The sequence below is a fragment of the Nymphalis io genome, chromosome 21 (assembly GCF_905147045.1).
Source record: "Nymphalis io chromosome 21, ilAglIoxx1.1, whole genome shotgun sequence".
NCBI classification, from domain to species: Eukaryota; Metazoa; Arthropoda; class Insecta; order Lepidoptera; family Nymphalidae; genus Nymphalis; species Nymphalis io.
Window position 1 is genome coordinate 9,602,468 of NC_065908.1, and position 26,075 is coordinate 9,628,542.

The 26,075-nt window shown below is 35.8% G+C and overlaps 4 protein-coding genes across 7 annotated transcripts in view; 3 read left to right on the forward strand and 1 right to left on the reverse strand.

Annotated features, from left to right (window-relative positions):
- LOC126776758 (yemanuclein) overlaps nt 1-26,075 on the forward strand; it is a 425,903-nt gene that overhangs the window by 259,910 nt on the left and 139,918 nt on the right. The gene's annotated exons all lie outside the window — the stretch shown is intronic.
- LOC126776892 (uncharacterized) lies at nt 1,379-5,949 on the forward strand. Its single transcript, XM_050499753.1, has 5 exons — nt 1,379-1,528; nt 3,369-3,516; nt 4,431-4,554; nt 5,008-5,193; nt 5,692-5,949. The coding sequence occupies exons 1-5, from the start codon at nt 1,458-1,460 to the stop codon at nt 5,856-5,858; spliced, it is 696 nt and encodes a 231-aa protein (XP_050355710.1). The 5' UTR covers nt 1,379-1,457; the 3' UTR covers nt 5,859-5,949.
- LOC126776885 (uncharacterized) lies at nt 7,019-11,463 on the forward strand. 2 transcript variants are annotated; one of them, XM_050499744.1, is made up of 6 exons: nt 7,019-7,170; nt 9,802-9,946; nt 10,290-10,394; nt 10,613-10,733; nt 10,935-11,120; nt 11,331-11,463. In XM_050499744.1, the coding sequence occupies exons 2-6, from the start codon at nt 9,848-9,850 to the stop codon at nt 11,429-11,431; spliced, it is 612 nt and encodes a 203-aa protein (XP_050355701.1). In that variant the 5' UTR covers nt 7,019-7,170; nt 9,802-9,847; the 3' UTR covers nt 11,432-11,463. The 2 variants fall into 2 exon arrangements, with proteins under 2 accessions (XP_050355701.1, XP_050355700.1); XM_050499743.1 differs by lacking the exon at nt 7,019-7,170 and adding an exon at nt 9,150-9,355.
- The window catches only part of LOC126776741 (rho GTPase-activating protein 6), a 52,613-nt gene continuing 38,831 nt past the window's right edge, over nt 12,294-26,075 (reverse strand). The window contains exons 4-13 of one of the 3 annotated variants that reach the window (XM_050499459.1): nt 24,332-24,459; nt 18,362-18,529; nt 16,952-17,102; nt 16,578-16,800; nt 16,250-16,417; nt 15,883-15,990; nt 15,203-15,280; nt 13,838-13,937; nt 13,045-13,313; nt 12,294-12,752 (exon numbers count right to left, since the gene is read on the reverse strand). In XM_050499459.1, coding sequence (XP_050355416.1) covers nt 12,392-12,752; nt 13,045-13,313; nt 13,838-13,937; nt 15,203-15,280; nt 15,883-15,990; nt 16,250-16,417; nt 16,578-16,800; nt 16,952-17,102; nt 18,362-18,529; nt 24,332-24,459 — 1,754 coding nt within the window. In that variant the 3' untranslated portion in view covers nt 12,294-12,391. The remainder of the gene's footprint in view (nt 12,753-13,044; nt 13,314-13,837; nt 13,938-15,202; nt 15,281-15,882; nt 15,991-16,249; nt 16,418-16,577; nt 16,801-16,951; nt 17,103-18,361; nt 18,530-24,331; nt 24,460-26,075) is intronic. The other 2 variants (XM_050499460.1, XM_050499461.1) reach the window with 2 other exon arrangements.

Here is a 26,075-nt window from a genome sequence, read left to right on the forward strand (position 1 = left end):
ATGAAGTGTTGTGAAATAGTTTTTTATATAAATCGAAGGGCAGTGTAAATGGACAATTGATATTAAATGTTAATTCATAATATAAATATTTATCTCGTTTGTTTTACGTGTGCTTCTGCTTATTTCAACTATTAGTGGTCTATGTGTATAGCGCCATCTATAGTTGAAATTGACGTTTAAAATTTGTATCAAAATTTTGTATTAAAAAATAAAAGTTAATATTTCGTTAAATTTTTAGTAATTTTGATATGCTATGTGATATTTAGAAGCATATTACCCACGATCATTTTAAAATGCTTAAAATGTGTGACAGGTCGCAATAATTTTCTATTTTTTTTTTAAATATGGCATTTTAAAAGGATCGTGTGTAACACGCGTTGTGCCTTTTCTTGTATCATATCAATGTTATAATGCAACTCCTATAGTTTTTTTTACTCGAAAATTGTAAGGAGCGTTTTTATAATATAGCGTGTTTCATTACGACCACGAAATAATTATTATAATTGTAATTAATTTAATATGAATTGATTTTGTGATTTTATAAAAATTGTATATTTCAATTGCTTCATTAGAATCAGTGTTATTATAAAATATATGTATAAATTTTGATGTAAATTAAAACTGATTATGCATGAAATATTATGAACTGTTAAAATCTGTCATGCAAAATAATTTTAAGTATTTGCCAAATCAATCTGTTTGTATGGTAATATGGATAGTTATTAACATAAGGACACAGGGAAATATAATTTCAATTATAAGGCTATATATTGATAGCCACGTGACAAAATTAAACATGATTTATCTTAAAAAAATGTACATGATTTAAATTTAACCGGATAATTAAATGTTGTTTGACACAAGTACTGGAATGACGTCATAACGACATGTTCGATGTGACTTCAACATACCATCAACTTTGACATTTGGCACTTGACAATTTGACAGTTAACGTTGTCCTTTTTTAACTAATAAAGTAGAAAAGGACACCACTATTTATTATGTACATCTTTTGATTCACAATTACAAACAATAGAGCTCAAATGATTATATGATTTTTCTACATAAAAAAACCTTTTTTTAAATAATAAGGCTGTGTCTATTCGCATGTTAAGTTCATTGTAATCTTTTATGTTATTCGCAGATTATATCAGAATATGTTGATTATAATGCCATTATAGATGTACCTTATAATTAAATAAATAAATTTGTACTACCTGTCGTTTTACTTATTTCATTAAAAAACGTCTTCGTTAATTATTTTAGGATCTTTGGTCAGATTTTTTTATTATAAATATATTTTGCATAATGGCAACAAAACAATTACGTAAGAAGCTTATAATACTTTTTATGAAATACTCCTTACGGTGTCGAATGTCACAAAATCAACAAATTTTATATATGTATAATCACACAAAAGAAATTATTATCAGTAATTTTACTTTTTATTTTAAAACATGTCTGTTTTCGACGGAGAAATTGAGTTCAAGTCTGTGTACATGGAGGATTTTGTTAAAAAAGATAAACCGTAAGAAACATTTAGTTTTTTAATAATTTATTCAATACCCAAGATGGATATCGCTAATATACTGTACAGCATAATCTTTATATTATTTAAAAGCCTACGCACTAGGCAGATAGTAAGAATTACACAATTATTTATTAAAACTGAACATAAGTATAACATATATTAAACATACATATGTCAAGCTGGTCTCAGAGTATGGAACGTACTGTTCTAAGAAACCCTGTAAGATCAGAAAAATACTTTGGCCTTAGATAGGACAGGATTTAACGAATTTAGTAAAAAATGTTAAACATTACGCTATGACCAGCAGTAACTATAATTATATATTATTATCAACCAATGTAGTAAATTCTAGATAAATAGTTATCATATGCTTAATTAAGAATTGGTGCTGATAAAATTGCGAAGAGCATTTAGCCTATTCGAATGGCAGGAGTAAGTAAGCACAGCCAGCTATGATTCGAAAGTGGGAGGAGGACCTGGTCCCCATTAGCAGGCCTGGACACTGAAGGCGATCTGACGCCACTTGAGCTGGGTACCGAGAAATGGTGGCACACTGATTTTCAGGCTGATTTAGGAGCTTACCGGGCTAGGTGTTTCGATAAATACCTGCTCGGAATAGTCTCGAGCCTCTTACCACGAGTGTGGTGCGCCTTCGGACACGGTGCGCCATATTCTGATAGAGTATCGCTTGGGCACCCACCACTTTCCCTAGCGGCCGTAGTCGGCGTAGAACTCTCGCTGCCAAGCCTGACAAAGGCCATTTCGATAACGGGTGGTGCTGGATGAGTCCCGTGGCGCCCCCGGTAAAGGAATGGGTACTACTGGTTTTGTAGTGGTGACTTCCACATTCTACCGTCCAACGACAACGGCACACGCCTTATTGACTTAGCAACCTCCCTGGGAATGGTCGTCGGTAGTACACGCTTTCCACATAAAAATATCCATAAGATAACGTCGTTCTCTGCGGATAACGTCACCCGAAACCAAATAGACCATATTTTGATAGACGGAAGGCACTGCTCTAATCTTTTGAATGTTAGAAGCCATAGAGGAGCGAACATCGACTCCGACCATTATCTGGTTGTATGCAAAATAAAAGCACGCCTATCAAGAATCAGATACTCCAAAACGGACAAAACGAAGAAGATCGATACCACAAGGCTAAAGAGTGAGCAGAATGTCAAATACAAATACATGGACACAGTTTACAGAGAACTCATGAAGAGGGTGGACGGAATAAACACTAGTAATTCTAATAGCACCTGGCAGAATCTTAAAGAAGTTCTATCTACGGCTGCTGGTGAAATTGGTGGTCGCAGAAGTAGAGGCAGGCCCAAGCTCAGATGATTAGACGGCGAACGGGACACCAAGATCTTAGGGGTGACAAGTTGGAGAACGAAAGCCACAAATAGATCGGACTGGGGAGATTTACTGGACCAGGCTGAGGCCCACCCGCGGCTGTAACGCCTCAGATGATGATGATGATGACTCCCACATTCTCCACTTCATTCGAGAAAAACACGAAAAAGCGATTTTCTAGAAAAAAAGGAAATTAACAACTTTGTCCTTGACTATTTATATAAGCTATATTAAAATGTAAATTTTTTTCTTTCACGTAATATAATTATTATAATTTTGTATACATTTATATCTTTCTTTCTTTTATGCGCACGTGCCCGTTTTAGTTTTTTAGATCCGTTATATTATATTATTTTAATAATTATACTAATATTAGACAATTTTTCATAGAAAGTATTTAACTTTATATATTCCTAATACTTTGCTATGTAGTATATTCAATTCTAAACCAAGACAATAACATATGTTAAAATTTTAGTATGAGTCCTCGCCGCAAAGCAATAGATGACGACTGTCTCATCGTTGGACTGAATCGCGACTTCTTGAAACCAAGGGAACAGCCACGCAAGAGTCCCGACGTCCTGTGTCCAGTAGATTTTGAATATTATAAGAAGGCTGTTGAGAGAGTAAAAATTTAAACATTATTCTAAACTTATTTTTATAAATTTCATAATGTTTTTATTGAAGTAATTAACAGACTCTCGGCAGTTTAACAATCCTAATTCCTGCTTCCCCCTTCCTTCTTAAGTCAACGCGAGCTGGTTCTCGATGTCACCGCCTAACTGTGACATCAATTCCATCGTGAACAAAGAAATTAGGCAACTCCTTTCTTTGTCGTACTTCCAAAAAATGGAATTCCTTACCAGCTCACGTGTTCTCCTCCTCTTACAACCCGGGTTCCTTCAAACGAGGCGTGAAGAGGCATCTTGCGGGCCGGCAAGGCGAAGGCGGCTAGTGCAGAAAGTTTTTCACGTCTGTACTGGCCGTCGTCGCGTTTGGACTCTACTACCACTTACCATCAGGCGGAGTAGAGTCATTTGCCCTCCCGGCGAATATAAAAAAATAAATAACATGACGCTAAGAGTGACGATGTAATGGCGAGGAATAGAAGCTAATTATAATTGCTTTAAATTGACTCATTATTAATTTTTATGTTTTATTTCGTATTCGGAAGGAAGAGTTTTGGGAAAGCTGTAATTGTAATTCTACCATACCTACCAACGATTAGCATGTGATATTGGCTCCATACTATATCCAAATTTGCACAGCGACTCTTATGTTCATATAGTTTTTGTTAAAGTAATTCCACATCACATAATCTACCGCCAAACAGCAGTAAATTAGTATTGTCGTGTTCCGGTTGGAAGGGTAAGTGAGCCAGTACAGGCATACGGGCAGGCTACAGGTATAACATCATAGTTCCCAAGGCTAGTATTTCTTACGGTGCCAATGGCTATGGTCGGTGGTTATCACTTACCACCAGGTGGCCCATATACTTATATTATATTAAGAAAAACTCATGAAACACAAAATTCAATAGTTCCAGGAAGATCACCCGAAAGTGACGAAGATGTACATGTCAAAAGATATTGATCCGGTACCAGTAGAACATGAGATTCAAGACCTGAAACGAACCGAGTACCTCACCAAGTACTGTTCTAGAGGTATATAATATAGGACATAATATACCACACAAATATTTTAATTACTGCATATTTAGTACATCGCAGTGTAATAAGCATTTTTTCTTTCCGAAGTTTGAACCGCGTAAATGTCCCAATGATGGACAAAGAGCTTTCTTGTGTAGAATAGGGATTGGAGCTTATTCCTCTTCATTGTATTACTTCAAGTTGTTGATAATACGTGCCAGAACTTCTCGTGTCACATGAATGAACGTTGTCTTACATTTCATGTGTCATACTTTACAGAATTTGAACCTTAAATTTCCAGTTAAGATCAACATGTTCTATCCCTTGTTTTTTTTATCTATCTGGATAGAACGCATTTACGCGTTACCCCTATCTGAAATAGGAGGATGTGGGTCTTCTGTTATATCCATATCTCGTGTTATATTCACTGGACCATATCGATTTTTTACATAGAATTTTTTTTCCCAGAGCTACCCTTTATGTCAGTAAATCTGGCGCGACGAGCTCGCGCCCTTCAAACTCTGCGTTTGCCTGATGACATCTACATTCCTGACACCAGCCAAAAGGGCTCGTACAGACATCCAAAACCGGAGAAATACAAGGACCCACCCTCTTCCATGTCCATGAAACCTAAATTTGATCCTTCTTTACAAAGTACTTAATCTCGCTAAACTAATCATTATCACCTGTAGATGATAATCTAGTGATTAAGTTATATAAGATTTTAACGATAAGATATACTTTAAATATGTACTCGTATAAGCGGTGGCTAAAATAGTTAGGTATACTTCAACCATTAATAAAGTGATTGCTCTAATATTACTACGTACAAAATATCTATCAATATAATTCTTCTTTTAAATGCCTACTTCCCTAAGAATTCGTTTCTGAGAACTTACTTAAATATACTTTGGTTAAGATTTCTCACCCTGGAAAGCGAAATTATTTATTTTGGTATTCCAAGACGAACGACATAATATCTTAGTTCCCAAGGTTTGTTAAGCATTGGCGATGTAAGGAACGGTTAATATTTTTTAATGCTAACTCTGTGAGTGGTGTTGATCACGCACCATCAGGTGGTTTATTATTTATTTAATATAAAAAAAAAACTTTTGTCAGGAATATTTAGTCTAACAATTTTTGTTATTGCAGAGGAGCTCCGTCGTATCCTTAGGGTCCGGACTGGTGATACCAGTTACGGAGTAAGCCACGGACTCCTGGCTAAAGTGGTACTTGAAAGAAGTCCATTTGGTAAACCTCGAGAAGAACCAAAATATGGTCGTTGGCGGAATCCATACATTTATTGCTATAGAATTTAATTTTTTTAATGATATTTGCCTGACAAGTATTTAGTAAAAATTGTTTTTTACTTATATAACTTAAAATTTGATTTCTAAGTATTTCATACCGATGCCATAATGATTTGAGAATGTTTATTAAATTTATTAATATATTTTATATTATCTGTTTGTTTCATCATCCTCCTGATCCTCTCCACACTCAATCAATTCACATTAGACTAACGTGTCACCTCGTCATAAATCAGTAGGTACATTAGAAGCCTTTTGAAATAATATATTTTGTATAAAAGCATGCGCCTGTCCATATCATGTACATCGCATGTAGCCACACATGTAGCCACAGCCTACAAGATTTAAAGTAGGGTAAACAACGGCAGCACAACGATGTGCACGCTGTTTTTCCAAGTCAGAGTGAAAAATCGAATACACTACGAGTTGGTTATGATAGGAACAAAAACAACGCCAGTTCCAAATCAGCCTTATTAAGTAATATTCCTATAGGGGTTCTTGGCCCTTTTTTATTATGGGGAAATCCTCATGGATACCCTCCATATCTGATGATACATGGAGAGTTATGTCGGTTTCTTACCGACTAAAACCACCACGGTTCCAGCGATCCACACTTGGCGAAGTTGCGGGTACGCTTGCGCATTCTTCCGCGCCTCCACCTGTGGCTGTTCTTTTTGTCGAACCCTTCGATGTTAAATACCCCTGTTGGGATGTGCCGGTTAAGCTCACATATTTCTCGACCTGGGTCCTCCCCTATATTTTAAGCAATGAACTCTCCCTTTTCATTGCCCGGAGGTTCTATTCATGGAGGTAATTAGTAGGGGTTCTTGGCCCTAGTTTAAGAGTTGTTAACTTCTTGTTCTTATTACTTTTTAGAAATATTACTTTTTTGCTCGTCAGATCGGTATGATTTTATTTGACAATTATTTAAAGTTGGGGTATTTAGCAACTCTATATATATATTTTAAACTGGACGCGACCGCACTCTACCACACTTAAACAACGACTGACAAACATCACACAGGCAGTATGCGTCAGAAATAACGTTCTACGAAGCCAAATTAGCCGACTGTCTCTTTTCAAAGGTCGATGTGCAATATTTATTGACATTATACGTAGCGCAGAATTTTACCTGCCTTAGTCAGCGCGCGTCTTTAGACATTGCCGGTCATATATAATTTCATGTAAATGTAAATTTAGGTAAACCACACATCACTCCCCTTCAAGAAAATCGCACCCAGGGATTGATTTTTCTTCCAGATCTTGTTGTGTAGCCTGAACTTGTGTTGCATACAGGATAGCTCTTCTGATGATCGATTTGGTTTGTATTTATAAACTGGTTTGAGTTTATGTAACGTAACGACTGTTGTACGTAAGGGTAATTGAATTTTGTAATACTTGTCCTAACGTTTTAAAACTTCGTATGGCCCATCGTACGGTGGAGTGAGCGGCACCCGAATCATTGCGTATAAGCACATGCGTACACGTTGCTAGGTCCTTGTATACGAATAGTTTATTTTGTGGAGTGTGTTTGCGCGGCGCCGGTTGTAGCGTTGCCATGGTTTCCGTTAAGCGGCGCACGTACTCTGCGTCATTCATTTCGATTGTGTAGGTTCCGTATGTCATTATTGCAGGATTATTGCTGGAGTTATCGTTGCGTAACGCCTTGATTGCTAACAATTCGTGATCGTATACCCTGTAGCGGCGTTTTATAGTGCTCCTTACTTTTGAAAAATATGCTTGATGTGTCAGTCTCGACAGAAATTCAGCATGCAAAGGAATCGGCGTAATTCGACTATGGTTTTCGGCTTCGGATATTTAGATATCGCTTCGATGCGAACTTAAGTAGGTTTTATTCCTTCCGCCGATACTTCGTAATCGAAAAAACCTACATTTCACATTTTTCGATTTTTATTGTAACTCCGATTTTATCTAAGTGTTTTAGTACTTCATGTAATAATTGAATGTGTTTTTCTTCGTCTTCTGAACATAATAGGATTACCAACGAAACAGAAGCAAATATTGACACTTCTGAGAACTTCGTGCATAAATCGTTGTAATGTTTGCCTCTCGTTGCGTAGTCCGAAGGTCTTGCAGCTGAATTCAAACAGGCCGAACGGGGTTATTAACGGGTAGTCCGCTGATGAGTTTTTGAAATTTTTTTACATCTTATTTTCCATATACATTCATATAAAAGTATAATACATTGAAGAACCGCTTGCTAACCAGCGGTTAATGTATTATACTTTTCTGTGGCTGGCGTGTCATACAGGATGTCAGTGTTGCAGGTCTGTGGACGTATCTATGGTCATCCAATATCTTCAAGGGATTAACGACGACGAATTGTATGAACCAGGCTCGTGGAAGGTCCCTCCAGAACGGTAGAATACGTGACTGGACGGAGATAGCAGCGAGGACCACTTGAGCAGGGTTTTTGAAATCTTTAGCAGTATTTTCATGTTCCATTTTTCTTTTAAGTCGGCAGGCCTAGCTCATTAGTTGTTAACTTCTTGTTTGGAGTTATACAAATATTACTTTCCTGCTGGTCGGATCGGAATGATCTTATTTAAAAATAGCATGAGTATATATACAAAATCTTGAAACAGTAGTAACCAATAAAATAGCTTTATATATTTATATATTATATATAAAAATATTTATTACTTACTGGTGGTAGAGCTTTGTGCAAGCTCGTCTGGGTAGGTACCACCCATTCATCAGATATTCTACCGCAAAACAGCAGTACTTGGTATTTTTGTGTTCCGGTTTGAAGGGTAAATGAGCCGGGCACATAACATCTTAGTTCCCAAGGTTAGTGGTTCATTGGTGACGTAAGCGATGGTTAACATTTCTTACAATACCAATATCTATGGGTGTTGGTGACTACTTACCATCGGGTTGCCCATATGTTCGTCCGCCTTCCTATTCTATTATAATTTGGTTGTCCGAAGAAAACGCTCACTTTTCCACCAATGTTAAAGACAGTGTAATCGACAGATTCTGCAACAGCGACAAGTGAGCGACAAATAAGCTTGCCCGCTCACTTTAAATTCGTAGTTACGTATCGCAGAATTTTGCCTGCCTTAGTCAGCGCACGTCTTTAGACATCAGCAGTCGTATATAATCTCATGTAAATATGAATGTAGGCGAACCCCACATTCCAAAGAAAGGAATTATGAAAGCAGGTAAAATTTAAAAAATATGTATATTATGGTTTTGTCAAATGAGGCGTTTAGTAATGAGGTCGACGTGAAACAACGTGATGTCAACGATCAATCCAAATGTCAAAACAAACAAAGACATGATTCCGAAAAACTTTTTTAATTAAATTTTACATTTATATATGACTTTTGGCTACAAAAATTCTAGTGATGTCAGAATTAAAATAATTAAATTAAATAAATATAATAAATAATGGATCACTATTTAACAACTTATAAGAAAGACTACTTATGGCCTAATTTACCTGGCGCTTCCACTGAGACCGGTGAAGCGGGTCTTGCGGAGTAAGTACGCTCGCATATTTTACCAATTTATAAATCTGTCGAACGATGAAGAAACTTATCCGAACCAAAATTAACTATATTCAGGGACACTCGTGAAGCACTTTTGAAGAATCGTGTAACAAGATAATCTGCCTTTGGTTATGAATGTTGATTTAGCCGAGAGTATCTGGCAAGAAACCTAGTAATTAAGTATGTTCACCCATAGAATAAATATATCAACAATTTACAATAAAATGCATGTTAATAAGCGACTTCTAACTGTATGCTATTTGTTTTGAAATGGACACCTTAAATGGGTGCACCCGCGTAATGATTAGTACCTACTTAATATCTTAGCTTAATAAAGTATTTGTGGAGGGTTTCATCTTTTTGATTATCTTTAATTCAAGCCAGCCATTTCATGCGTTTTAATATTAATGCATTTCTATTTACAATTTTCTATATAGGGTCCCAAAACTCTCAGGCGAGGAGCTCGCCTTCTATCAAGCATGCATGCAACACACCCGTCCACCAGATTGTAGATGCCCGCAGAATACCGGAGCGGAAGTACAACTACCACCTGGTAAAGAAGGGGGATGGAGTAGGAATGAGGTAAATTAAATTAAAATCAATTAAAATTTAATGTTTTGTTCAAAATTATAGTGACGATGTCCTAATTATAGATTTAGTTCACGGCAGCCATACTCTCCAGAGAATAGGCAACTGTGCAGGATATATTGTAGTGTAGTGTTCAAATGTGTGCACAAACACAGGTGCACAATCAGAAATTGCTGGGATGGTGATGCGAAGCAACCTACGACCTCGAGTGAAGAATCAACAGTTTATGTACTTTCTCTGAATCTGGGATTTCGGATTCTACAGCTTTATAAGCTAGCTACTAAACTAACGCCGCAGTCAAAAAAATTATAAACATTATAAAAATGTACTTCGGCAGATAATGGGACCATTACTGGACCCAAAACTCTATCCAGTTCGTGTTGGTGCTAGTCCAGAGACGCCTACCTCACGCTATGATCAGCCGAACGCTTTCTTAGATAAGGTATTAAGTTTTTTCAAATACGTAAGCGATCTGATGGAATTAAACACCGTTAATGTAAGTATAATATAGTAAACATTTTCTTAAGATTTGTTATTCGAATAATGGGGTTTAGTAATTTTGAAAACGACTACTCTAGTTTTGTTTATTTTCAATAAGGGTAAAATATAACGTAGGAAGGTCAGACGAGAGTTGTAAAGTTTTAATATTTTTATCTTTAGTTGCAGTCGAAATACCCAATGCTGTACAGCATTCTGCAGAACGAAGCATCGCCAGAGTTAAAACAACGTATTGACCGAGATCGCAACAAAACTACGTATCAAGTTGATTACTGCGAAGCAGGTAATGATAAAATTTATCTTTATACATTAAAAACTTTTTGTTCGTGTGTACGTCACTTAATGCCTAGACAGGTGGACCGACTTTGAAGACTCTTTGCATGGGCCCTTGGATGGTTTACATTTGACCCGATAAATAGGTGTTGCTGCGATCGGGTTTCAGCATATTTTTTTAACAAAAACATTATCTTATTTGTCATATCAGGTCCAGGTGCAAAATTCGAAGGTCTCCAAAGGGCAGCCGATGAAAGCGGTACAGGACCATGTGCACAACCTATGAGATTACCAGGAGATCCGTGCAGAGTAGGACCTAAGCCAAGAAGATCTACTCCTAAAACTATTTCTAAGCAAGCTGGAGGCGGCGCTGCAAGTGATCCAAGAGCCAAATGCGGTAAATTTATAACTTTAATCAATAAACATTTTTCGATTATATCTATATTTTTTTGAATAATAAATGAGAGTTGGTCGAGTATTTGTTACATTAGATCCTACCTTAGTCATACCTCAATCATAAATCCATAGATTTATCAAAACATATTTCATAAAAACTGCTTCAATTACTATAATGCTTATACATATTTAATATCTGAACTGTTTATAGAAACAACATCAGCGGTGCCACCTCTGGGGAAAACCGAATATCAAGATGGTGTCTCAAAACTTGGAGGTATTATCATGCGCGACAAATTGCACAGAAGATAAATTATGTAATAAAACGGAAATAAAGTAATGAATTTCTAATTTACAAATTATTAGTGCCTTTTTATTTATGTAGCTTTTCTACAATCAACAGCTTGTTCAGAATAGTGAAATGCGAATTTATTAAAGCTCCATTCTTTTTAATGGAAAAGTTAATTTCTCAGAACAAATTCGGAATTTGTGAAAAAATCAAAATTAGTTATTACTTAAAATATAACGCATATTCAATTGCCGACGCGACGGCACCAATTATACCAATACGCAGTCTTAATGTCAGGGGTGCCATTACTACTCTTTACTGGTGGTAGGGCTTTGTGCAAGCTCGTCTGGGTAGGTACCACCCACTCATCAGATATTCTACCGCAAAACAGCAATACTTGGTATTGTTGTGTTCCGGTTTGAAGGGTGAGTGAGCCAGTGTAATTACAGGCACAAGGGACATAAAATCTTAGTTCCCAAGGTTGGTGGCGCATTGGATATGTAAGCGATGGTTGACATTTCTTACAATGCTAATGTCTAAGAGCGTTGGTGACCACTTACCATCAGGTGGCCCATATGCTCGTCCGCCTTCCTATTCTATAAAAAAAAAAAAAAAAAAATTGATATCGTTGTGTTCCGGTTTAAAGGGTGAGTGAGCCAGTATCATTACAGGCACAAAGGACATAATATCTTAGTTCCCAAGTCGATATAAGCGTTGGTGATCACTTACCATCAGGTAGCCCATATGCTCGTCCACCTAAATTTAGTAAAAAAAAAGAAATACAGACAAAGTCCAACTGCATTTGCTTTCCCTTCATCAAAATATATTTGTCGTAGTCGATATAATATGTATGATTAATGAAGTATAAAAAGGTATAAACAAATGGAGAAGTAGTCGTAAAAAATACTTTATTTCACTAAATATATAAATAAAACACGACATGATAAATAGACTTTTATGTATAAAAGCAGGTATACAATCTGTCACGCGGGCGGAGTCCGGGCACTTGATATGAGCTCGCCTCTTTTGTAAAGCGTTACTTCTTTTTTCTCTTCTCTCTTAATTGCATGGTCCTCTGTAGATCTTCTAGCAATTTGGTCGTCTCTTCGCCTAGCAATTTGGACGTTTTGTTCATCTCTTCTGGTACTGTGGTCATTTCTTCTGACGTTGTAGTCATCTCTAATATTATGGTCGTCTCTCCTCGAGTTGTGATCGTCTTTTCTGACTATTTCTTCTCGTCGGACAGTATGTTCTTGTCTGGAAGACAAGCGAGTTGTTCGCGACACCGTGGTTTCGTCATGCTGTCTGACGACAACAGCTCTAGCGTCTGATGTGTTGCGTTCTCTAAAGATACACGTTACTATTGTTATTACTTTGAATTTAAGCTAACAAGACTATTACAGTATATCTATTTAAAAACAAATAAACGTGTATACTGTAAAGTACTATAAATAACTAAGTTTTTGGACGTATCTTATCGTGTTTTAGAAGTGAAATTTCGAAAACATCTAAATCTGATGCAGCTCGATTTGCCTCCTACTATCAGTTTTGAAGTCTAATCGTAACGTCTTGTATCACACAGACTGAATACATCCAGCTATCTATCGAAATATTCGACACGTAAAGCTAGGCTCACCTGCCGAAGGCGACGAGGCGCTCGATGTCCGCGTGGCGGCGCTCGGGCCGCGGGGGCGGCGAGGCGGGCGGCGACGCGCTGGAGGCGGGCGAGGGCGACGCGGCGGACGAGGGCGACGCGGCCGACGAGGGCGACGCGGCCGACGAGCCCACGGCCGAGTCTCGCTTGGCGGACGACGACGAGCCGGACGCGGAGCGGCGCCGCGGCCGCACGGCGGGGATGTGCAGCGACGCCGTGATCACGCACTCGTCCTCCGACACGTTGCCCGTCTGACGAGGCCATTAGTAACGATCACCTCCAAGTTCTGATAAAATCTAGATTAACTAATCTGAATGGTCGGTAGCAGCCGACGAAACGAGCGAGCAATGAAATTTCAGTATTTAGTAAGATTAGTAAATCTGACATATCTTCATTTCAAAAAAATAGCGTTCACGCGAGTGTTTCGTTAATCTTAGTCCCTCCCTGACCAATTTTAGTATATCGAGTTCGACTAATATACGTAATGTACATCCTCCGACGCCGATGATAGCAATAGTAAGTATTAACATAGCGAATCTTAATCTAACGACCATGAGGACACGTTTAATAAACACTATAATTTTTATGTCTTAAATAAAATAATTAAAATTGTTAACTATTCCGTTCCATAACATCTAGCACAAAATTTATTTATAGCCAATGTAAAATGGGAAACATGGGAAAAGATAATTTAAAAAAGATCAGATAATCTAGCAAATAAAATTAAAAGCTTGTTGTAAATGTTTGTAAATAAAATCGATGGAACACTACTGACCTCGTTATAGTCACTGGCCGAGTCGTTAGAGTCCGGAGCGGAATCACGCGGCGGAGAGCTGACGATGCCACTACTCGCTCGCTCTTCACTGCTGCGCACCCTGTGTACATTGCAAATATTATTCCAAATACAATGATATATTTGCTAGTGTTACTTAAGCTTCACATCGCGTCTTCGTTTTTTCAACTAATTTCTTAGCGGCTATGTGTATATATGTACTATATATAAGCTATATCTTAAAAAATACACAACATAAAAACATTTAAAATCTGTCTATTCTTAAACTAAATTATGGCATAATGTAACAGTTGCAATTAATACTTGTATAACGGATTAAACTTACCTTTACATAATATTAGTATCATGCAAAGCGTATGTTTTCAATTAAGAACTTCAAATAAACTATTAGAACCTTGACAACAATGAAAGCTCATTCTATTAATGGTCGGCTATAACGACTAAAGTGGACGGGTTAATAATTTTACTAAGCAAGGTTGCAAAAGACTTACAGTAATTCAATGGTTACAATGTAGCTCAGCTAGCCGAGATGGCCTAGTGGTAAGAACGCGTGAACCTTAACCGATGATCGTGGGTTCGAACCCAGGCGAGCACCACTGAATTTTCATGTGCTTAATTTTTGATTATAATTCATCTCGAGCTTGACGGTGAACGAAAACATCGTGAGGAAACCTGCATGTGTCTTATTTCATTGAAATTATGTCACATGTGTATTCTACCAACCCGGATTTGAGCACCGTGGTGGAATAAGCTCTAAACCTTCTCCTGAAAAGGGGAAAGGAGGCCTTAGCCTAGCAGTGGGACATTAACATTAGTAACAGCTGTTACTGTAATGTAGCTCAAACCAAACTCATGCTGAAGAATTATGGAATGATAATGAAAACGACGGCAAAATTTGATTGACTAGTCGTAATAAGTCGTTATTAGATTAATGTTATATTAATGTTCAAATAAAGTCATATTATGATAATTTAAAATCAAAGTAAACTTCAGTCAAGTAAATTACCTTTGGATTGATAATGAAAAAGCTTATCAAGTTCAGTATTCTGGCAAATTGGGATTTAATTGAAAAGAACAGATAAGAATACCACATGCTCATTTTCTTCTATCTCCATATCAAGTTATATGTCTTGTCTATATATTTTTTAAATAAAATCTTCAAGTTTAATAAATATTATGACTAATATATGTCACAACAAACTAAGATCATCAGGATGTCGGTGATAGGAATGATATTATCATTGTTCATAAGTATTGTTAGTTAAGTTATGCAGATATTAATCAAACGAAACTACAGCTATGACAACTATCGAACTATGGAAAATATTGTTTCTCAATAATGCTTGCCTGGTAAGAAGCATGATGGAAGCAAGAGAAGCGGATGATGTATCAGACGCAGCTCTTGAACGACGACCCTTCTCCCCTCTACGCACAGATTACAATGTTATAGTGTGTTTGCCGCTTTGAAAAATTATCTGAATATAACTTAACAAATTTATAACGCCATCAGGCTACTGTAATTTTTTTCAAACGTACATCAATAAATAGCAAAGTAAGTCATAACTTAGACTTCAATAAATAAAGTAAATTTATTATTTTTTTTTAATACGTTTATCGTGAAAAAATATTTTATTCTAGGCGACTATGCAAAAGTGTTACATATGACATAATAAAATAACGACTTTAAAGAGTTACATTAAAAGTTTAAACACACTTAGCATTGCAACCAGTGCCAGTAATACTAACAAAATCATTTTCTTCTTTTATCGATGTTTACTTCGGGATGATAAATGATAATTGTATATATACATCTGTTCCAAGCGAAAGATTTATATATATGGATATGTAATTGTAAAATTATTTTCTATAAAAGATATCTCTAGTGAAGCTGTGTTGATATCGTGTGGCATAAAGCTGAAATGTAGGGTTTATACGTTTACCATGAAATATGCCATGTAATGTAATAATAGTTCACTCATTTTGGCAGTTTTGCACTTGCGTGTTGTAGTGTGAGATGTGGTAGGTACCTGGTGGCAGGTGCAGTAGCGGTGTTGGCTGAAGCGTGCAGGAAGCTTTCGCGGGACCACAATCGCTTCGCATTCTCAGAGTTCGTGGATACACATTCTGATGCACACCTGCACCACACATGATACTGGCGTCAGTAATTGTTAAAATTACGTATCAAAAGATTTTGTAACTATTCACTTCAAAAGTGTGTAAATTAATTTGGTTATAGAGTTTCTTCATGCTGCCTTTTTTATTTTTTTCCAGATTTTGCTTCTTTGTTGGACGAGGTTAGTTTTAAAACAGCGCAATCGACAACAAAAACAAAACATAAGTAAGCTGGTTTACGAATATGAGTGAAAATAAACAATTGAAGCGAAAGAAACATACTCAGCTCTCCTAAGTAAGAGCGAGTCTAAATGCGCTGGCGCACTGTGTGCGAGGTGTATGTAAGCCTCGTGCAGCAGTTCCGCCGGTAACGTCCACAGCTCCGTCTGACGCTCCACGAGCTGGCGGACCACGTTGATTACGTCTGCTCTCTCCGACAGCTGTTCTGCGCTGGAAGTGAAATTCAACATATTTTCATATTCCATAGTTGTGACAGGGATTGAATATTGTAAACAAATATCCAAAAAATTTATTAATAACGCCATTTCTTCACTAGTTAGTAAATTGTACGAATGCATAATATTCTTATTGTCTTATCTAATCGACTCACCTGGCAGTTTCATTGGGTTTGTTTCTATGTAAAATATTCGGAGCGAATATGGTAGCGAGGTTAGCGGCGTCCATCTTGTTCCCCGGCTGTTGGTCGTCCTCCGCGTGTCCCGCAAGTTGTGACAGGAAGGAGAGCAAAGCGTTTAGGGTGTCGCGATGAGCCGCCGGCAGCAGCTGCACAATCAGCCGTAGGGCCTCCCATTGGAGACGACGGTTACGGATTTCTATAAAATGCATTTAAAGACTCATAAATCATATTTAGCAGTTGGCTAAAACTGATAACGTGTCAATATGCTTTTTTGGTAAAGTCAGCAGCTTATTTTTAAATTGTATTGTTTATTAATTACATATGATAGTAATCTTGATTTGACTCACTCTGTGTCTGCAAAAATGCAGGATAAAGATCTCTGCATAGCAAAGGATCGGGGAGATCCCGGAGGAATTCTTTAAGCAGTGTAGCCACGTCGTGCGGACACACCGCTGAGTCGAGTGCCGTGTCCTGACCACGCTCCCACTCTTCGCGGAGCTGGAATTGTGAATACAAAAACTACCTTAGATTATAATTCTTATGAACATCATTCTTGAATAGTGCATAAACATTTTCTTTGTTTTTTGGTGACAGCTATAATAATATCAATAAAGACGTAACCATTAACTTTAAGGAAAAATATCTAGAAGAAATTAAATGCTGGTTACAAAGTTACAATTAATATTACTTATACATAATCAAAGATTCCTTTAAAATATGATATTTGGCAAAGTCGAGGAATTTGTCTTAAAGCCAAGCGAATATATATAGAACTTCCTGGAAAAGCCACAACTTATCGGAAAAATGTCACAATTCTATTTCAGAAACAAACATCCTGTATTTCTGAACTTATATTTAGTGCAATATTCATTCATCAATGTAAATTTAGCCAGCTGTGTGTGTTCCGGATAATCCGATTGCCTATCTCATTTATTGCATCTTCGGAGTACCTACTACAGCGAAGTTTGTAATAAATCCCCGCCAATCTGGGTCAACGACGCGAATCGATTGCAACGGCCAATACGATGGAAAACATCTAATTTTGTCGGTCAATGTTTTATTCTTACTGCGCGTGTATGAATACGATTCGTAAACACGCCTTGGCTAGATTTACTGCTTTATTTTCTGTCATAGCAACCATATGTAATGATTGTTTGCTATATCAGGTTTACTTTGTTTCGAAATTCAAAACTTCAGCTAAAACATTCCGTTTAAATTATATTTTAATAGAACTCAATATACTTTATAGTCGTTCAAGAACATTTATTTTTACTGATTGCAGGATTTGCGCACCGATTAGTGTTTCTATATACTAAGAATAAATAGCATCCTGACGAATAAGCATAAACAAGGTGGAACACTTGGGTCAAGAATCCTAAGTTTTTAATGACATTAAAAATGTCACTACTATGGCCAAAATGTGTTTACTGTGTTTTTTATGGTATTAGGCAGGCAGACTAGGCCACTTGATGGTAAATGGTCACCACAGGACTTTGACAATGTAAAAAATATTAACCATCCCTTACATCGTCAAAGCGCCATCTACCCTGGGAACTAAATTGTTATATTCCTTGTGCCTGTAGCTACACTGGCTCACTCACTCTTCGAACCAGAACATAACGATACTAGGTATTACTATTTGGTGGTAGAATATATAATGAATGGGTCTAATCTCACTGTCTTGCACAAAGCCCTGCCACCAAGTATTCTGAATATGATAAAATGTCGTATTAAAAGTTTTACTTTAAATTACACACCTGTCTAACCCTCTTCTTAGAGGCTGATACTCGAAAGAGACCAAGGGTACGAAGACCATGTCTTCGTAGGTGAGCTAAGCAAGCTGACACCAGCGCAGGTATTTTAGGTCCACCACCGCTTTCTTCTATCCCCGACCAACCCCACTCTCCCGAATCGCAGGATTCACTCTGAAAAACGGAGAAAAATATATTTAGATAATTGGTTTCTGAATTATTGAAATACACAAATATATAGGTGTTGTAATTATTTTCATTTAATGATCTTTAAAATAATAAAATAATACATCTGTCTTTCTGTGGCTGTGTCAAACACTTTTAGTCAGCTTTCATTTTATCGTGAACCTTAATTATCTTTTATTTTTTCTCTTCTTGATAGTCTTCTCCACTCTTAACCTTAAATCGGTCTTAAATTAAGTAAAATAAAGTAGATACTTTTGTAATAATTTTGGTATTGCTATAAAATATTATTCAAACTACGTTAAGTAAATTCAAGAACTCACTAATATTTGTCGAATGATTGAGAGATTTGTCGAATGATAGCTGTAATGAGAGCTAAATTTTAATGTTAAAATGAATAATACTTCAAAACGTCTGCTAACCACTTATTCTGATTTGTAGGTAAACATGCGTAAAATTTTATTACATATAAATCTTTCTCGTCAAGAGCGAAAGTGACTGTTGCGTTACACATCTGCAGTACTTAGGATATTATTCATAAAGATCATAATTCTATAAAGGTATTGGATCTTGTGTTTTACTTATGCTTACTCCTACCAATAATTTCAAAGGCTATGATGTTTATTATCTCACATTCATGGGATTTTAGGCATTTCAATTGTTCGAAATACTTGTTTTAAGTAAACTGGTACAATGTCGTGGTACACCTGAAACTTAACAAGTAATATTCTGAAATGTTCCAGTAAGTCGAATTTGAAAACTGGCAAGATTTTACTAGACCGTTTTGTTTTCACATTATTGATTCTTTCTCTACATATATTTTCATGTGTTGGTAAGGTGTGAATTCTGGTTTTCGTCAACACCTGGCGTCGTATATAGAGGTCGATGCTATTTCATGATCTCATAAGTATTAGTTGATAATTTAGTCGACCTGAAAGACGACTTCGTCAAGTATGGGCAACAATCAACAATCATATATCATGATTGTTATGGAGAGGTAGCCCTAGCTATTTAATAATTGTTAGTTCCAGGAGTTCATGGACATTGAAAGGTTCAGTTAAAAACACGGATATAGGATCCCGAAATTATTCATCTATTTCAGTCAGTAGATATTAGGATGGGCGAGAGTCGCGTCATACGATAAAATTATCGTGGCCTTAATGAAAACAGCCGTTGTAAGGCCGTTCAGGTAACCAGATATGTGTGACGTCATCATGACGCCATACTACGTCAAATTTGACCTATTGGGACAGTTCTGGCTATTGTTTAAGCTGAACAGATGTTTTAACATGCGATTCTTTTATATCACATTTGAGTGTTTTTATTACTATTTGTGTTTAACTTGATATTGGCACCGAAAGACGACAAATGCTAAATCGATTATTGCTATTTAATAACACAAAAATTCTTGATATTAAGCAGCATGACATCATTTCAGTTACAAAATACTGTTTTCGATTGTTGAATGTTGGCAAAGTAATTACAATATTCTTATGTTGGTACTCCGAAACTTTATTGTCTTTTATTTTTTTATTCTATAGTTATGGCTGACAGAATATTGTAATCTCATAAGTTTAAAATAAAAAGCTACTAATTTCTTCGTTAAAACTGTGTTATTTATTTTATTTTTTTCAAGAGTTATATATATGTAAAGATAGTTTTCGATTCTATGAGTTCATTCATCTCTAAGCTATTGATGTAGTTAATAGCTCTTGAATGTCCCACAGCTGAGCAAAGTCCTTCTCTCTTCTTCGAAGGTTTATCTTTTCTGTTAAGCATATAGTTTGATCTTATTCCAATACACTGCTCCGCTGGTAAATATGCAGATATCAGAATTTTATCAGACATTCAGGTTTCTCAAATTTTCCCTTAACGCCGAACTCATTATGATTGCTTAATTTGAACTAATATAGTTCAAATTATATTAATTAAGTATATTCTTGATTTAATTATTTTTTAATTAAATTAATATGTTTGATTGTTGCTAAATGTTACCGGTTAGACCACTTCTATCTTATTTTTTTTCTTGTTGTTTTTAAATTCTTCTGTTTAACTTTTACGTTTCTCGTACTACTATTTAAAGTGTTATAAAAGTTTGTAATTTGAATCTTCTATCTCTTGTTAACTGATTCTTATTTTCATAGTACTTACTACCTTTGTATAAAAATTTTCTTCCGTTTATTTTTTCTTTGCTAAATTAGGTAATCTTTCTAAATCTATATATTTCTCGGCATTTTGTATTACGAATCAAATATTGTTAACACATTATAGAATATAAGCGACAAATACCAAAAGTTGTTCTGTAAGTTGAAAACTATACCTCGAATTGGTTTGCTCAAGCAGAAATGAAATTGTCAACATTAGTTAAATTGAACAATCTGGTAAAGCAATATAATTCAAGAATACCGTAAAACGATCAAACAATGAGTATTGATACTCCGCACACTATTAAACTCTGTACCTGTGAATTACGTTACAACAGAATCTGCGCGCATAAATCAAATACATCGCCAGCTGTCATTAGTTTGATGTATTGAGAAAACAGCGGCCGATTCGCCCGTGTCATATTAAACGCAAGGAATTTACGCCTACGAATCTCTGAGGTATCGTCTACTTAATACTTATAGGAATTCAAAATATATTTGTTATACAGATTAATTTGGACATGATTTTCTTGTGAAAAATTTCTGCTAATATAGCATACAATACTTATTTAAAAGGTTAAAGTTTTCCTAAAACAAAATATTTGAATCTAACAATGTAAACACGAGTAAGACCAAAAAAATTCATATCAATAACAATTCTAAATACGTTTCTGTTTTAAACTTTATCCAAAATATAAGCGAAATAATTGAAAATTGGAAACAAAATATGTTCCAACAACATCTGCAAATCTTACGTCAGTATTGAGATTCTAGGTTTACCTCAATACCGACTGTTTTTATTACACATGAAACTAAAAACAAAGCGAGACATTTATGTTTACGAGCTAGTTTCACGGGCGTTTTGTAGAAAATTGCGCCAGAACTGCACGAAAACCCATGACGAATGAACGCAAAGCCAATTATTCAATTTGCAACTGTTTATTTACATAGAAACTATATAAGATCGGCCAGATTACGGCATAACCTCTAACGACCTCCTAAATTATTTACTTAGCTGACTACCGGTGATTGTCAATGGTTTTTAATGTTTTTGTAATATAACTTAATATTTTTATTCTTTTCCTTTTCATTAATGCTGTATGTATTTTGTTGATTTAACTACATTAGGTTACCTTTTTACAGAATTTATATTTAGCTCACTCATCCTTTGTGTTTAACTACTGTCAGAATGTAAACAAATGTAAGCAGACGACTTTAAGTATCTATGCCAGATTGATTTGAAATTATGCAAGTATTATATTTTTTTTTTTTATAGAATAGGAAAGCGGACGAGTATATGTGCCACCTGATGGTAAGTTGCCCATAGACATTGGCATTGTATGAAATGTTAACCATCGTTTACATCAACAATGCGCCACCAACCTTGAGAACTAAGATGTTATGTCCCTTGTGTCTGTAATTACACTGGCACACTCACCCTTCAAACCGGAACACAACAATACCAAGTACTGCTGTTTTGCGGTAGAATATCTGATGAGTGGGTGGTACCTACCCAGACGAGCTTGCACAAAGCTCTACCACCAGTATTATTACCACGTCTTAATATGACGTATATTGTTCTATGGGGACAGCACAAGATTACTCGTAATATTCAATGACTACTCGTAAGCCTCTTGAGTATGAGCTCATCTCACTTATTTGAGACAGGCATGAAAACAGAATAATGTCTGATGGAAATGGATCACTTTTGTCTGTAACTATTGGCACCGTAAAAAATATAAGCCATTCCTAATAACGTCATTGAGTCGTCACGACTTCTGAGATGAAGTATCCTAAGCCTTAATACTCATTCACCCTTAAAATTAAATACAGGAATACAAATATTTGGCGGTAAAATAACGTGTAAGTGGATAGGTACGAGTAAGTAAGTGGCCTATCCACTTACATAAAACCGTACCACCATTATGGTATCTTTTTTATATACTGGGACATTATTCACACACGGCCATCTGATCCCACACTAAACAGAGCTTGTACTAAGCAAACCAGACAACTGATATACTACATATACGACTTTTCTTGTGTACATACTTATATAGATAATTACACTCAGACTCAGAACAAACAGACATATGCACACAAATGTCTGTCCTGGATGGGAATCGACCCACAATCTTCGGTGTGAAAGGCGAGTATCTACCAACCACGCCAACCGGCCCAATTTTGAGATTCTTATTAATCTCAAAATTGGGCCGGTTACCGTGGTCATTATTGTTTCTTATTATTTTGAGCATTAATATTCTTAGGATTGAACATGAGAAAATTGTTTTACAAAGAAAAGGTTCAATTTCTAATCTAAATTAATAATTATATATGTAATACAAATTAAACCAGACTAAAGTTAACATATTAGACTTATTGGAATCTTCTATAAATAATTATTTTAGTATGTGGAATAATTTTCAATGATTATCAGATGTTTGAAAATTTCTAGTTGCATTTGTTCCAATGGTGGATAGGTCCAGGTGCAACCCAACTTATTACGTGTCTTGGCGTGCAATTGGAAACTATTTCTGCACTTCGTACTTTGCATGCCAAATCGTTTTCTCAACCATTCATTCATGAGCTCCCGTTTCCTTTTCCACTTTACGCCTTTGAGATAATCCTCGATTTCGAAAGTTCATATTAAGGTGGTGGCTCACCAGACTGGGTATTATGACGTGGTAATAATTTATGTACACTGGTTTGTTGTAATATCGAAGCTATCAAGATTATCATAAATATGTTTACCGTAATTACAAATGGATAGGATATCTTTGACATTGGACTATCTTATAAAATCTCGTGTCGTACTAAACCTATTAGTACAATCTACAATCAATCTTTAGATATTTTTAATCTGCCTTACATATGCGTAGTTTAAATACTGTTTTATGTGTTTTCACAAGTGATTTTATTTAATATTATATTTTTTATTTTACTAAATTATAAAAAAACAAGGTGGCCCACTGCTCTCAACTCGCTCTGCTCTTATGTTAACCGATCGTTGCAAATTCCAACTCGAGCAATTGTTTATTTATTTGAAAAATCAGTAATTTTGACACGTTTGCTCGATTGCGTGAATAGCTAGTGATTACGAGTCCTATTGTTTGCGTGACCGCATTAACTCAAATATAGGTATCAATAAAAATAGGATAGCTCTGTGCTATTTCTATTTTTGCTCAGCTATAACGATACTATTCTGGGAATTTATGTAGTTTACATGTTTAGGTGTTCAGTCCACTCGACGAGAGATGGAACGCACGAGGTTTCGGTACTCGTGAAGCTTTCATGTCTATTAAATATATCTTTTGTAATTTCGATTTGACAGCCATCATTCAATTTGAAAATATAAATATATATGATCAAATTTGTTTGTAAACTTTATGGATGATATGGAGATACTTTTTTTTATAGATGTAAGTTAGTCATCATGAGGAGTATAGTAAAAAATGTTAGCATTAAAGACTTTGGCTTTTAATAAGGAAATGTATAATATTACTAAATTTTATTCCACAAACAAGATGACAAGAATTATGGGTGCCAAGAATAAAAATATTTTTAATTAATAAATAAATTTAAAAAAAGGAAAAAACCAAACCAAATGAAATGTACACATTAATTATATAAATTGTTAAATAATGCTTACATCATCTCCTTTCTCGAGCGCTCCTAACGACGCCAGGGACGCCCTGGAACCCCCGTGCTGCCTGCGCAGCGCGCGCTCCGCTTCTACACATTGTGACAGCGGCACGCCAAATACGCTGCCCGCGGACTCTGTTGACACATAAACACTAGGTTCATACCGATTTTGATATGTATATCAATTGCCATATGAATGCTTTATGGTAGAAGAGTATTTAATTATTTATTTGTAAAAGCAATCTTACAACATACATACAAATAATTTACAAATGAACTTATAAAACAATAAAAATATATCTAATAATTATGCATATCAATTACAAATGTACATAGCACTTCCAGGTTCATAAATTAAAAGTAACAAAAAGTCATAGGTAAATTTTGAAAAATGTTAAAACTAAATTGTATATTAATGTCATTGTTATAATAAAAATCGGTAAAAATCATTTAGAGATATTATAATAATAATATGTTATATAATCCTTACATATGAAATTAGCTTCTTGTCGAACTGACCACTTTGATCTAAAATATCTCCTCTTTGGTTAAGAATTCCAAATTCAAATTTAAAAATTCATTTAGCTGGTACATTTGAGTTTTGAAAACAATCATTCATTCAGAAAACATGAAATATCGGTATATTAACGAGTACGAGTTCTACTGTGGCACCAGTGCTGCAGAAACAGCTCGAAGGATTAATGATGTGTACCGCGCTGGTGTCGCAAAAGAAAGCACGGTACGTTTTTGGTTTCAACATTTTCGTTCTGGAAATTTCGACCTTCAGAACCAATCCCGTGGACGGCCGGAGCCCAAAGAGGAAAATGACGAATTAAAGGCTATTATGGAAGCGGATTCATCACAAAGTACTTCAGAGATAGCTGCAGGCTTCGGGGTAAGTGATAAAACTGCATTAATCCACTTGAAGCAAATCGGGAAAGTAAAAAAACTTGAACGACCCATCGTTCAAGTTGAATTAAGGGTAATGAATTGAGTGAATCGAACTTGCAAACATGCGTCGACTGCTGTGTTACTTTGCTCAATCGACACAATAATGAAGGGATTTTAAATCGAATCATTACTTGTGATGAAATGTGGATACTGTACGATAATCGGAAGCGCTCGTGGCAATGGCTGAACCCTGGAGACCCATCCAAATCCTGCACTAAACGAAAATTGACTCAGAAAAAGTTACTTGTGAGTGTTTGGTGGACTAGCGCCGGTGTCATTCACTACAGCTTTCTAAAATCTGGCCAAACGATTACGATAGATATCTATTGTCAGCAACTGCAAACCATGAAGGAAGAACTATCTGCTAAACAACCGAGATTGGTCAATCGCTCTAGGCCACTGCTGCTTCACGACAACGCAAGACCACAAACTGCACAATAAACAACCACTAAGTTAAATGACCTACAATTGGAATGTCTGCGACATCCACCGTACTCCCCGATAATATTAATATTTCAATAAAAAATCTTTAAAAATACAGAAGCATCGAACTCGTTTAAAGGTAACTATTATTAATTAAAAATATTCTTTTATAATTTACTTAACTTTCACTTGCTATTAAGAACGGGATGTTCTAACACTCCGCTCTTTATAACAAGTGCAAGAAATTGATGTGTGAGTGTATGTCAATATAAACAATAACAGTTTGGTAGTTAATAAGTAAACAAAATATTGAAGTGTGTAGTGATTAATGGGTGTGGATGATGGGAGGATGATCACTAATGATGGTATTTGATTAT